Source organism: Ictalurus punctatus, chromosome 8 (assembly GCF_001660625.3).
Source record: "Ictalurus punctatus breed USDA103 chromosome 8, Coco_2.0, whole genome shotgun sequence".
Lineage (NCBI taxonomy): Eukaryota > Metazoa > Chordata > Actinopteri > Siluriformes > Ictaluridae > Ictalurus > Ictalurus punctatus.
The window spans coordinates 21,690,040-21,703,933 of NC_030423.2; the positions used below are offsets into that span (position 1 = coordinate 21,690,040).

At 39.6% G+C, this 13,894-nt stretch overlaps 1 protein-coding gene across 1 annotated transcript in view; it reads left to right on the forward strand.

Moving 5' to 3' along the window:
- The window catches only part of galnt18a (UDP-N-acetyl-alpha-D-galactosamine:polypeptide N-acetylgalactosaminyltransferase 18a), an 81,956-nt gene that overhangs the window by 48,309 nt on the left and 19,753 nt on the right, over positions 1–13,894 (forward strand). The window contains exons 4-6 of the mRNA XM_017473507.3: positions 3,047–3,230; positions 4,735–4,932; positions 7,060–7,174. Coding sequence (XP_017328996.1) covers positions 3,047–3,230; positions 4,735–4,932; positions 7,060–7,174 — 497 coding nt within the window. The remainder of the gene's footprint in view (positions 1–3,046; positions 3,231–4,734; positions 4,933–7,059; positions 7,175–13,894) is intronic.

Sequence of the window (13,894 nt, forward strand, 5' to 3'; positions counted from 1 at the left end):
CATACTGCTTATCCTACACAGGGTCGCGGGGAGCCTGGAGCCTATCCCAGGGGACTTGGGGCACAAGGCAGGGGACACCCTGAACGGGTGCCAACTTATCACAGGGCACAATCTCTCACACACACACACACACACACACACAGCCATTCACGCACTATGAACAATTTGGAAATGACAGTTAGCCTACAGTGCATGTCTTTGGACTGGGGGAGGAAACCTGCGTACCCAAGCAAGCTCTGTGTGCACAAGGATGAGACAGGATTCAAACCCCCAGCCCCGGGGCTAAGAGGCAAACATGCTAACCACCGTGCCCCCAATCTTTTTTTCTGCCTCATCTCATCTGGTTGGTTGTTATATCTTGTTGCTTGTTGCTAACCGAATGCTGCCGAATCTTCATGCCATTGTGCTTCAGGATAATAGGCAGCTGTCTAATAAAGAAAGATGAGTAATGCAGTGAGCAGACAGATGTGGAACCATGACCAGCCTTCACCCAGAGACCAATACAGAGTCACATACAGGGCTGTGAGTGATGTGGCCTTTATTGCAGTAAACACTGCTCTGGTGCATGGAGGAAAGCGACTTGGAATTAAATGAAAATGTAATAAAAGTGTTCAGACAGTCTCCTGTCACTGTGATAGAAAAAATGGGCAGAATTTGCACTCTAGCAGCTGCAAGATGAAGAACATAAACTTTGGAATGATTTGTGTTCTCCTTGACTCCACCTCTGAGAACGTATGCTGGCCAACAGAGTTCATTAACATCAGCTAGTCTCATTCTACTCGGTCAGTTATATCAGGGGTTCCCTAACTTTTTCAAGGCAAGGCCCTCCAAATGGCATTAACATTTGACCGAGGCCCCCTTTTGCAAGATGTCCTTAAAACACATTAAAAATACAGACTTCTGAATATATCCCCCTTTTTTAATAATAATTACCTCTTTCAGCTTTACATTACATTACATTAAGAATTGATTGTGTGTGTGTGTGTGTGTGTGTGTGTCTGAGAGTGAGAATCATGTATTTATTTATTTTTCACACCAAATTGTTGAGTTCCCCCGGGTGCCCCACTTTGAAAACCACTGAGTTATATGACAATCATACACAGCAGGCTGGTGTGACACATTACGTTTTTAATTAGCCTCAGATTATGTGGAGCGTCCGCTGCATAAATATCATACAAATGATTTTTGTTTTCATGAACGCTTTCTAGCAGTATACTGGCGTTGGACATTTTCAGTCAGTATAAACAAACTGATTATTTCATAGCTGCAAGTCTGTTATAAGTCAGGACACTGCTGGGTTTCTGTGTGTAGAGTATCATGACTCTGTGTTTAGGTGATGGTAAGCAGGGTGATGTGAAACAGGCAGGGTGTGAGCCCCCTGGTGGGCAAACAATTCACACCTCTCTATAATAAAATAGGTACAGAGATAAAATGGACAGCACAACTAAAGCTTTTTTGATAGTAAAATACCATATACAATTGCCACAATAAAATTATCAAATTTAAACCTAGTAGGGTAGGTAAAATAAAGAAATACTTATGAAAAACTCACTATTCACTATTGTGGAGTATGACATAACAAATAAATTCAATCTTGAACACTGGCTGAAATTCTATTTTTTGTCCTCTGGTAAAAACAGTTAAATAATAACCTAACATTGATTTCATTTGCTACAGTTTTTTGTCATCTAAAACAAAAACAAGTACACAGGCGAGGACAAATGATAAATTTGTTAGTCCGCTCACCAGGAAATGAAGTCTCCTGTTAATATAATAATGTATGTTATGCTATTTAGTGCATTAATACATAATTAATACAGGCTAAGGGAAACAAACAAGTACTACATGATCAATATCCTCCTCTAACAAAGTTTAGCCCATTGCTTTTATGCCTCAACAAAATGTCAGCAAGATGTTGGACGTCGTTTTGGCTCCCAGCTGTATTATAAAACACTGAATAGTGTACTCAGCAAAAAAGAAACGTCCTCTCACATTCAACTGCTTTTATTTCCAGCAAATTTCTTAACATGTGTGAATATTTGTATTAACATGAAAACGATTCAACAACTGAGACATACTCTGATCAAGTTTCACATTTGATGAACAGAAATGGAATAATGAATCCCTGAACAAAGCGGGGTCAATATTAAAAGTAACAGTCAGTATCTGGTGGATTCCAGCTGCTTTAAGTACTACAGTGCATCTCATCCTCATCGACTGCACTAGATTTGCGTTCCACCAAGGCATTTGTAAGTTCTCGATCAAGTCTGGGGGACACACGGTTACATGTAATGTTCCACTGCAGGGATGATCAACTGTCCTTCCTGTGTCCCTGTAGCACTGTCTCAGGCGTCTTACATTACAGACATTGAAGTTTATTGCTCTGGCCACATCTGCAGTCCTCATGCCTCCCTGCAGCAGGTCTATGGTATGTTCACACAGGTGAGCAGGAACCCTAGGCATCGTTCTTCTGGTGTTTTTCAGAGTCAGTAGAAAGGTCTCTTTAGTGTCCTAAGTTATTGTAACTGTGACCTTAATTGCCTAGCGCCTGTAAGTTGTCCGTGTCTTAAGTACTGATCCACATCTGCATGTTCAATAATTGCTTATGGTTCATTGAACAAGCATGAAAAACATTGTTTAAACCCTTTCCAATAAAGATCTGTAAAGCTTATTTTGATTTTTACAAAATTATATTTAAAATACAGTCTCCTGAAAACGGGACATTTCTTTTTTTTTGCTGAGTTTATATATTGTAAAATTGATCAATCTGGCTAGCGTGTTTATTTTCTCTCAAAATGTTTAAAACCACAAGATGCCACCGTATGTTGTGCCAAATGAGATTTTTGCTGGAGTGTATATTGCTCATCTGTCATGCATGCACGCTCATTAACCGGCCTGATTTGCCCAGTATTTTTTATATTGAGAGAAGACACTCGTGTGTTCTGTTGCAACTACATTCAAGCTCTTTATTTTCTTGTAGCTCTGCTTCTCTACAGTATATCTCATTTTTTTCTTTCGCTTTATGTCTCTCTCTCTCCTTCTATAGCTGACCTGAGGAAAAACCTGCAGACGTTTGTGGAGGAGACTAACCAGCGTCGTCCTGACTTCATTAAGATGGTGCGTCACACCAAGCAGGAGGGTCTGATCCGTTCCCGTGTGAGCGGCTGGAGGGCGGCCAGCGCGCCGGTCGTGGCTCTGTTTGATGCCCATGTGGAGTTTAATGTAGGATGGTGAGTACCTATTAGATATGTACTGTTTCAGAACCCAGCAATATGAACACACAGTTTGCACAGTGTTCATAATTCACAAGCACAGTGACAGATTATCATCCTTGACTGTGGGTGTTCCCGGGAACAGTCTGCGACTCAGCAGGATGTCTTAATTCTTCCAATTTGTAAATATATTATGCAATCTGAGGAATGAATTTATGTTTAGACACACACAGTGTAATTTGATTTGCTGTCAACACGTGTTAAGACAACAGTCTTCTGTCTGATATTGAAGAGAAGCATAAAGACACACAACAACTATCCATCCTGTCCATCCCGTGAGCCTCTATTATGTCTCATTGGGACTAAAACTTGGCACTGTTAAGGATTTCTGCTCGTCTCCGAGTGGGTTCGCTTGTTGCTCTCCACTCTCACAAAAACATGCAGAAGGTGTATTTGACACCTACGTGTGAAGGAGTGTGTGAAAGTGAAAGTGTGTGTGCATGCTGCCCTGTGATGAACCGATGTTCCAATGATAGAATGGTCCTCAGTCTTCTTGGGATTGGCTCTGGATTCAGCTTGATCCTGTCCAAGATAAAACACTTACTGAAGAGGAATGAGTGAATGAATGACGAGGGTGAAAACCACCTCAGGGGGTAACAAAAACTAAAGAGGGTTCTGTCATGGCTTCCCCCTAAGTGTCGCTGCTCCCATTGCAACGAGCGCCATGTGCTCATGACTGTTTCCGTTTATCCTAAGTTTGCCTATATATACCCTCTTGTGTCTTTGTTTCTTTGCAACGTTTCGTCACTGTTCAATGCGTTACTGAGCCTTGGTTCCTATGATTCCCTGTTTCTGTGTTTTAGTTACTTCTGTGTTTTTACCTTGCTTGAATTCTTGTTTTACATTTATGGACTATCCTTGTTTGATGTTGACTACTTATGGTTTGTCCTACACCAACCAGCCATAACATTAAAACCATCTGCCTAATATTGTGTAGGTAGGTCACTTTTGTGCCGCCAAAACAGCTGTGACCTATCGAGGCATGGACTCCACACTATCTCTTAAGGTGTGCTGTGGTATCTGGCACCAAGACGTTAGCAGCAGATCCTTTAAGTTCTGTAAGTTGCAAAATCGGGACTCCATGGATCGGACTTTCGCAGATCAAGTTGAGATCTGGGGTCTTTGGACCTTTGAACTCTTTGCCATGTTCCTCAAACCATTCCTGAACAATTTTGTGTTGTGGCAGGGCGCATTATCCTGCTGTTAGAGGCCACCTTCATTAGAGAATACCATTGCCATGAACCGACCATTGTCACAAAATAATCAATGTTATTCACTTCATCTGTCAGTGGTTTTAATACTATGGCTGATTGGTGTATGATCCTGATTATGACTATGATTTGTGGATTGCGCTTAATAAAGAAGCCGTACATTTTAATTGTCATTGTTAATGCATTTTGATGCATAGTTTTTTTAGATACAGTATGTGTTCATAATTTGTGTTGGTGATTTGATTTTACAGGGCTGAACCCATCCTGCACAGGATCCAGGAGGACCGGCGGCGTGTCATCTCGCCTTCTTTCGACAACATTAAATATGACACGTTTGAAGTGGAGGAGTATCCTCTCTCAGCGCACGGCTTCGACTGGGAGCTCTGGTGTCGCTACCTGAACCCTCCCAGAAGTTGGTGGAGTCAGAAGAACCACACAGCACCCATCAGGTACCACCGACTCACCTAGAGAACTAAGCAGTATGCCTTATGTACAGTTTTAGGCATCTCTGCTTAGTTAGATTGCTTGGAGATTCTCGATTCTGATTGGTGAGAAGGTGTTGATTAGTATAATTGCACTTAGTATAATATGTTATCGTTTCTATAGTAAGAACTTACACAGGGACTTGCTTGGCGGATGCCTCATAAACAGATTTTGAAAATTGTCTGTAATCTTTTGTTGTTGGGGGTATTTTGTTTTTATGCCTCCGCCACTAGGTGTCTCTTTTCAGCCTGTCTATCCATGCGTTCTTCCGAGATTCTTATTATTAATGCAATATCTCGAGAACGAGTGGTTTACTGTTTGTTAGGATTTATATGTAGTTATCATTGTAACCAGCAGATGAATGGACTAGATTTTGGAATTGATCCAAACAGGGTCAAGGTCACAGTAAGGGCAAATGTCAGAATTTTTTTTTTTTTTAATAGCTCCCATCTTGTTTGAAGCATATTATAAGGGTATTTCTGGCATACAAATTAGTACTTAGAAGAACTAGACATGTTGGCAGCAGAGGCAACCATGTTGACACCGCTTGTGTCGAGTTTGACTTTTAGATACAAAGCCCACCATAGCCCTGGCTTCTAACTAAGTAACTACAGTAAGTAACTAATTATCTTACCAAGAAAAATTACTAATCAGCCAACTAGAGACTGGTATGTTTGTCAAGAAACTACTTCTTTCACAGATTTTCCTGTTTACTCGCCACCAAGTGCTTCACATAAAACTCTGTAATACCTTTTTAGTCTGGTGACTATATCTTGCTCCGAAACACTAATATTCTTTTTTTGATCATAGAATTTTTATTGAAAATTTACATTTTACATAACACCCCACCCAACAACCCCAACAAACAACCACAGCCAAAACCAAAAGAAAAGGGGGAAACAAAAAAACAATTGTCACGTATCGTGATGTAACAGAGATAAGGTAGGACGCAATCGCAGTAGAACAGGTTTATTTAAGAGTGAGACAGGCAGACAAATCCAAAACATGATCCACAAACGTAATCCAGTAACATGCAAAGTTCAGGCGATCAGCAAAGAGGCATAAAGGGGCGAGGCAGGAATCAAGGTCGCGGTCACGGAAATACAGGGTCGAGGAACAAAACAAGAAACATGAACAATAGCGCGGGACTAGGAGCGGAGAAACCAGCGTGAACAAAACTAACGAACCCAAACATGAACCTAAACATGAACCATGAAACATGACATAAACTAAGACTATGGTTATCTATCGTGAGGACTCTAAACTAAGTGACTAACTCATTCAACATTCCGCGTTGTGTGCTGGGAGGCGCGCGGTATATGTACAAACATAATCAGCCTCGTGATGGCTGACGGCTGAGGGCGATTCAGACACACATGAAACAATAGCCAATGACAGAACGGGGAGGAGACATAACAGAAACATAAACAAATGCATGTGTAGAAATGCAACGATTGTCCACAAGGGAAAAGCAGGTGCTCGTGCACCATGGTCAACATGGTTGCATCTGCTGCCAACATGTCTAGTTCTTCTAAGTACTAATTTGTATGCCAGAAATACCCTTATAATATGCTTCAAACAAGATGGGCGCTATTAAAAAAAAAAAAATTCTGACATTTGCCCTTACTGTGACCTTGACCCTGTTTGGATCAATTCCAAAACAGCAACAACAACAAAAGGGGTAAGATTATCAGGAATTACAGTCCACCTCTCCTCAATCCACCACCAGGGCGAAACACTAATATTCTTGCAGTGTTTGTTTACCTGGACATACCGAGAGCCAGTCCGATTGCAGCCTGAAGCAATTCTGAAGGTTGTGGCCGGAAAAGTGTACAAAAGTGTGGAGCGTCTGAGACTTTATCACGAAGATCAATCAGTATGTTTTAGAAAATGGATTTTAATTGTTATTGTTGCTATGCAGAGTCGATGTAGCCTCAGTGCCAGTATAATGGATTTAATCTCCTTAGTGCTAATTAAAGTGTCTTTCTCAGGCAGACATTGAGAAGTGCTCCTGACAGGGTTGACATGATGGTGTTCATTAATAATGATGTTTTTCCTAAGCTCGTAATGTGGAGACAGCTTATCTTTAACAGGAGTCCAGCTCTGATTGGCTGCTTCGTGGTGGACCGGCGATACTTTGAGGAGATCGGACTGCTGGATGAAGGCATGGAGGTGTACGGAGGCGAGAATGTAGAGCTGGGAATCAGGGTAAGACTTTTGTTCACTGTATGTAGCAGGATAACATCACACACTCATTAATAACTGCATAATACTAATTAACTCATTATAAACAGTTATATCATGGCACTGTTGATTTCTTGAGTCTGATACTATAGTTTCTATAGTAACAGCTCATATACAGGGACGTCCATGGCAGACGCTCCACAAAATCTAAGCCTAATAATAATTTTTTAAAAACATGCTTTTGTTTAATAAGGTAAAAATGTGTATAATTGTTGATATGGTGAAGTTTTCTTTAAGGAGACGTTTATATAAGGGATAATCCACGGCTAGGTCTGCGTTACATGATTTTAATGGCTTCCACGTCGTGCATTAAAATCGTCTAACACACACCTAGCCGGGGATTATACCGCTTATACCATGGTCACGTACCAGCATTGACAAGTTAAAGCTGTCACTGACGTTCGCTGTGCAAAATTTCACTGAAAGGATAAAAATAACGGTTAATTTGAGTTAGTTATTTTATATACGGGTCGTTAGATGTAGAAATCTACCCGCTCTGTATCATAAACAGATAAAGTAGTGCGATAAGATTACATTTGTTTGAATGAATTATAATAAATAGTTATTACAGAGAGAGCGAGAGAGAGATTGTTCGTGTGTGAATTACCTCCGTCAGTGATGCGTCTCTACTAATAATGAAGCTGTGAGTTTAACTGTTGTATAGAGCTGTAACTGTATGTTACTATGGTTACAGATGTTTATAGGCAGCGCATTCATTTAGAATGGCGATTAAATGGACCGGAAGTACCCGTGCATTCAGTGGTTTGAACACACACCTTCCAGCCAAACAGAATCGAGTATTCAGACAGACCATGGTATAATTAAGATTTATGGAAGGAGTCTCCGGTGTCAGCGTATTGTAAAATCTGTAACTGCACCTTTTTTGACACAGTGATACTTTCAAGGACGTTCCACAGCATAAAAAAGTATTATGTGTCATTTTTTAATAAATAAAACGCTTTTGGACACACTGTTATAGAAAAATGATCAACCTTAGGGTTGTATCAGTAACTCAGCTTCATTACACCAGGGTTAAGGTTAGGGTCAGGGTTAGGGTTAGGGTTAGGGTCATTACACCATGCTGTCATTGATTATCTTCTTTTATGAGGCTGCAGTATGTAAGTGTGATTATAATGTTTCGGAGAATCATTCATGAAAGAATCAATATGCTTCAATGAATCAATTTCCCTTCCTCACATTAATGTAGTGCATTACATTTCTTTAAAAAGTATATATACAAACCTATACAATCTTAATATATATACAACTTGTAAAAGTGAAATTCTATAAAGTCAGGGCCTGTACTGCTTTATAGTGCTAGTTGTGATTGCATCTAACTCATTTCAACCTTTTGCCCTCACGTTGAGCATCACCGATCTGTCCTGCTGACCCTATAATTACCGAACACAGGCTGAATAGAATGTGCCAGACACACACACACACACACACACACATGGTTTTGCACAAAGAGCAGCCATCTGGTCGCTGCAGGCTGTTGCTATCAGTTTTGCAGAACCATGAAGCGCTGTGTGTTAATGAGGCATGATAAAATCGCATTTCTCCAAGCCACTAGTCTAAGGGTTAACCGAATGCACATTTGTGTTCTTCAAATTCAGCACAAATGTTCATAATAGTTTTGTATTCAAGGCAAAATCGATATCTTGTGCTAAAATTCGGCAACTTATATTCGTACATCAGTATTTACTGTACGCAGGGAAAGGTGTGCGTATTCAGCGTTGAGTTACGCAGGTAGTATTATTATTATTTGTTGGCTAATTAATGTTTCATTTCATTTATGCAACGAATTCAATTGTCATCTACTCTACTTGTATACTACGTCGTGTAACCAATAAAATTAGAATGCAGTTTGAAAGGAAATAGTCAGCAGCCTAACTCTAACTAGCTATTAGAAGTAACCTACGCTATTAAAATCCAAATTAGGTTTTTTTGTCTCTTGTAATTTTCATTCAGATGAAAAATTAAATCAGACTGGAATCAGGTTTTGCCCTGCTGTGTGAAAAAAATACTAAGAACAGTTTAATTAATGAAGCTGATTTAGTAAATTAAAAATGTTTTACTTCTGAAACTTTTGAGTGGTTCAGTATGTGGTAATTTCTGTGAGAGACAGCTAAGTCTCGGATACATATATGCGTGCACACACACACACACACACACACACACACAAATGTGTCTACATTGCTTATTATTGATGTAGCATCATTGAAGCCTTTGCGTGCATTTTGGTGCATGGAAGCAAGCAGTGTCTTTAATTCGGCATGCGTGTGTGTGTGTGTGTGTGTGTGTATGTGTGTGGAGGGATTTCACACAGTCAGAAGATAATGACCCTTGGCAGCGGAGCTTCCAGCTGCATCTGCTGTCTTCATCCTAAAGCTCTTCAGTTAAAAGCTGTTTCTTGCTGTGGCGGAACTGAACATGTCACTAAACCCCTGTTTCTCTTTCGTCTGATTAACACTAATGCACAGAGACTTTCATGCTTTCTTTTTCATTCCTCCCTCTGCAGTGAAATGCTTGAAATGCCACCAGAGTAATAAAACTCTTATTGATACTGAGGTTAGATGCACATCTGAGACTAAACTCATTAATATGGACGTAACAGTAACTGTTGTGTAACAATAATTGTCATGAACCAACAATTACTCAGTTCATAAACAAAGTTCAAGGCTTATCACAAGCTACCGATAGAGTAACAACAATGCATAGAGTTATAACAGAAGATAAACATAGATTCCGAGTATAAATATGTAACTTTATGTAACTAACATAAGATCATAAAGAAGCATTAATATCTTTCTGGAGCAGAAAAACACAAAAAGAAAAAAAACGTTAAAAAAAATAAATATATTATGGAGAAACGGACGCAAACCCGCCAGGAAGAATTTCACGTTAATTCATTGGATTTATTCAGCTCGTCCACTTTCTTGCATCCACTTGTTAATGTCGTTGAAATGGGAAAAGTTAGTTAAGTTTAGTTAAGCCACAACACAACAAACTCAAGCCACAACACAATGGAATCAAGCCACAACACAAACTCAAGCTGGTACACAATAGAATCAAGCCACAACACAACGGTAATGCTCCCAACCACTAGGGGGCAGTGTCTGCATGGAAAAAATAGATATTTCTGGTGTTATTGCTCGACTTTTTATTAGACCTCGGAACATGACAAGAGATTCTCTGTGTAGGTTAATGTATGTGTAATTTGTTTTAAGTCAGCTTAATACTTTTACTGAATGTTGTGATATCACAACTGATAATCTTGATGGGTCACTTAATGAAATGAGCAGAACGAATGCATGCGGATAATTGTCCAATTCCGTGGCGCAAACGCCCCCTAGTGTTCGGGAAAATTTCCGTTGTGTTGCGGCTTGATTCCGTTGTGTTGTTAACTTATGTTTGCTTTTTACATTTCGTTGTGTTGTGCACTACAGGGCCACCATAGTTTTTTCCTCAACCAAGTATTAATTATGTTTATTCTTGTATAAAAAGTAATATGATTGATGTGGGGGTCTGGGGCACCCCCAAAGTAATTTGCTGCTTAGGGCCCCCAAATGTTCAGAATTGACCCTGTTGTAATGGAGCTAAAACAGAGCTTCGATGGAGTGGTAATGGAGCATGTTCAGGGTTGTAACAGAACATATTTAGAGCTTTAATCAGAGTATGGAGTTAGCACAGAATTATAATAGTGCATAGATAGGTTATAATACAAATATAGCAGAGCCTAAAGTTGTAACCGAGTGTAAATAGAGATATAAAAGAGCAAATAGTTAAAATGAGGAGTTAATAACAAAGAGCACATTTGGACGCAAACTAATTTGCAGCACCTTCTATACAGTGAATATCAATGTTTTGTCACAAGCATACAATGCATATGAACAAAGTAAATGTGCAACGATTCAATACAATACATTTTAATACAGCAATAAATCAGGATTAAAAAAAAAAATCCCTGTAGTGTTTCCTGATTTGAGATAAAAGAGGGAGCTACTTTTACAGAGGATGTTTCAGCATGAGCTTAATTAAATTTAAATGTTTATTACATCTCACATAATATAAGCAGCATTTTATGACAAATAGCCGATTTTATTGAATGCTTTGTTCAATATCGAATCAAGAGTCTCATGTGGAATGAAATGATATGACTGGTGCAGAACATTGGTGGCATACAGAGGATACAAGTGAAAGTATGATATGCTTGTGACAGAACGTAGATATTCATTTGTATAGAAGATTCTGCAAATAAGTTGCACATGTGAGGATTTTTTTTCTGGGTTGAGGGATCACTGATAGACTTATTACAGACTACTAATACCATTACTGTTTTGGAAACTACGTAACGCAGTCAGGAAGAAAACAAAGCCGCCCTTTAGCTAAACATCCTAGCCTATGCATCGGTTTCGCAGAGTATTTCAGTGTTAAAGAACTCTGGCAGCGGATCTGCAGAAAAACAGGGACGCTTCTGACTGCTGGAGGAAAAACAGATATCGTTCATTCACGGATCATCAGCACTGTTGTCAATAATTATGCAAATGAACCATTCTGCTGGCAAATCAGAGCGCTGAACATCTGTCCCCTCCCTGTTTGCTTTCTGCATAATGAACTTTTTTTTGGAGCTAATGTGGATTCTTGCTGTCAGTGTTGGTTCTCCTGAGGAAACACAAAGCCATGTGCTGACTGCAGATACGACAGTGAGACACGCAGAACGACAGCTCACTCACATGGCACGTTTATTTTTTTTGGTTTTTATCCTTTTGGTCTTATTGATGCTTGTGGTTAATCTGTCATAAAATACTACTACTATTACCAATAATAATAACAATAATAATAATAATAGTAACAATATAATAATCCATTAATGTAGGATGGATGATGGATGAATGGAAAGATGGATAAATGGATGCCATGAGCAAGGTTGACCTGTAGTTTGCAATACACACTAGGTATCAGAAGTTTTGAATGGATGGATGGGCGGTTGATTGAATGGATGGATGGATGGATGGATGGATGGATGGATTATTGATGAGTGGATGGAAAGATGAATGGATAAGGTAATAAATTGATGGATGGATGGATGGATGGATGGATGGAAAGATGGATATCATGAGCAAGGTTGACCTGTAGTTTACAATACACACTAGCTATCAGAAGTTCTGGGTGGATGGATGGATGGTTAGTTGGTTGGATGGATGGATGGATGAATGGAAAGATGGATAAATGGATGCCATGAGTAAGGTTGACCCTAAGTTTGCAATACACACTAGCTATCAGAGGTTTTGGATAGATGGTTGGATGGATGGATTATTGATGGACATATGGAAAGATGGATGGATAAGGATGGATTGATTGTTGGAATGCACACACTAATTATCAGAAGGATATTATAGATGGGTGGACGGATGGATGATGGATAGATGAATTCCACTGAACCCCCAGGGGAAGATTTGCATACTACAGTAGCTGAAGAACACCATCAGTGTGTGTGTGTGTGTATGTTTGTGTGTGTGTGTGTCTGTGTGTGTGTGCCAGGTGAGGTATTCATTCATTTATTTATTTATTTATTTATTCATTCATTCATTCAGCGCTTTATCCTGGTCAGGGTCTTTTTTCCGAATTCCTGAACAATTTTCCTTTAGGTCTGCATTTTTGTAGCCGTTAGTCTGTCCAGTCTTTTCTAAAGCTCTTTGTGGTGTGACACAACGGCTGTCAACTACACACGAGTACATCACTGTGAATAAAAGCTCTAACTGAGGAAATGCAAATCTCTGCTGGCTCTTTTCTCTTCCATTTATACAACACATAATATAGAGGGGAGGAGAGAAAGAGAGAGGGAGCAAGAGTGAGAGAGAATACATAGTGAGAAGAGAGAGTGAATGAGAGACAGAATGTGTAAAATTAGGAAATAAAGAGAAATGGGAGAGGCGGGGAGAAAGTGAAAGAGTGTGCACAAGAGGGAGGATAGAAGAGAAAGAAAATGGGAGAGAATTAATATTTAATACCGTAAAAAATATATATATATTTTTACTTATTTTTGTAATTATTCTATTTTTTATAATTTTTTTCTTTTTTTAAAAAAAAAAAATTCTCCTTTATTATCTATATTGATGCTTTGGCAATATTGTGTGTAAACAATCATGCCAATAAAGTACTTTGAATCGACTTGAATTGAGGGAATAGGGAGGGAGAGTGTAAGAGACAGAGAGAGAGGGATGTAGTGTGAGAGGTGAGAAGAAGAGTGTGAGAGAATGAATGAGAGAGTGAAAAAGGGGAGGATGTGTGTGAGAGGGAGCGAGAGAGATTGAAGGGAAAATGAATGTTGGTGGTGACACTCAGCAGGAGTGCAGTGGGTGGATGAAAGGGAATCGGTGCGGAACACACACACACACACACACACACACACACACACACACACACACACACAGAAGATCTATCTGACCTATAGCACTTTTGTGCTATAGAATAGTCAGCTATATCCTAATTCAGCAAATTTCTGTGCACATATGCTATAAGCCCCGAGCCCACACTGCACTCAGCTGCACACACACCAGCACACACACCAACACACTCCAGCACACACACTGCCACTCATCAGCTCTCAGCATTAACTCCATATCAGAGCGAGCTCTTCGGTTGGCCATGAGAAATTAAATGGTGTGTACAGAATTAAAT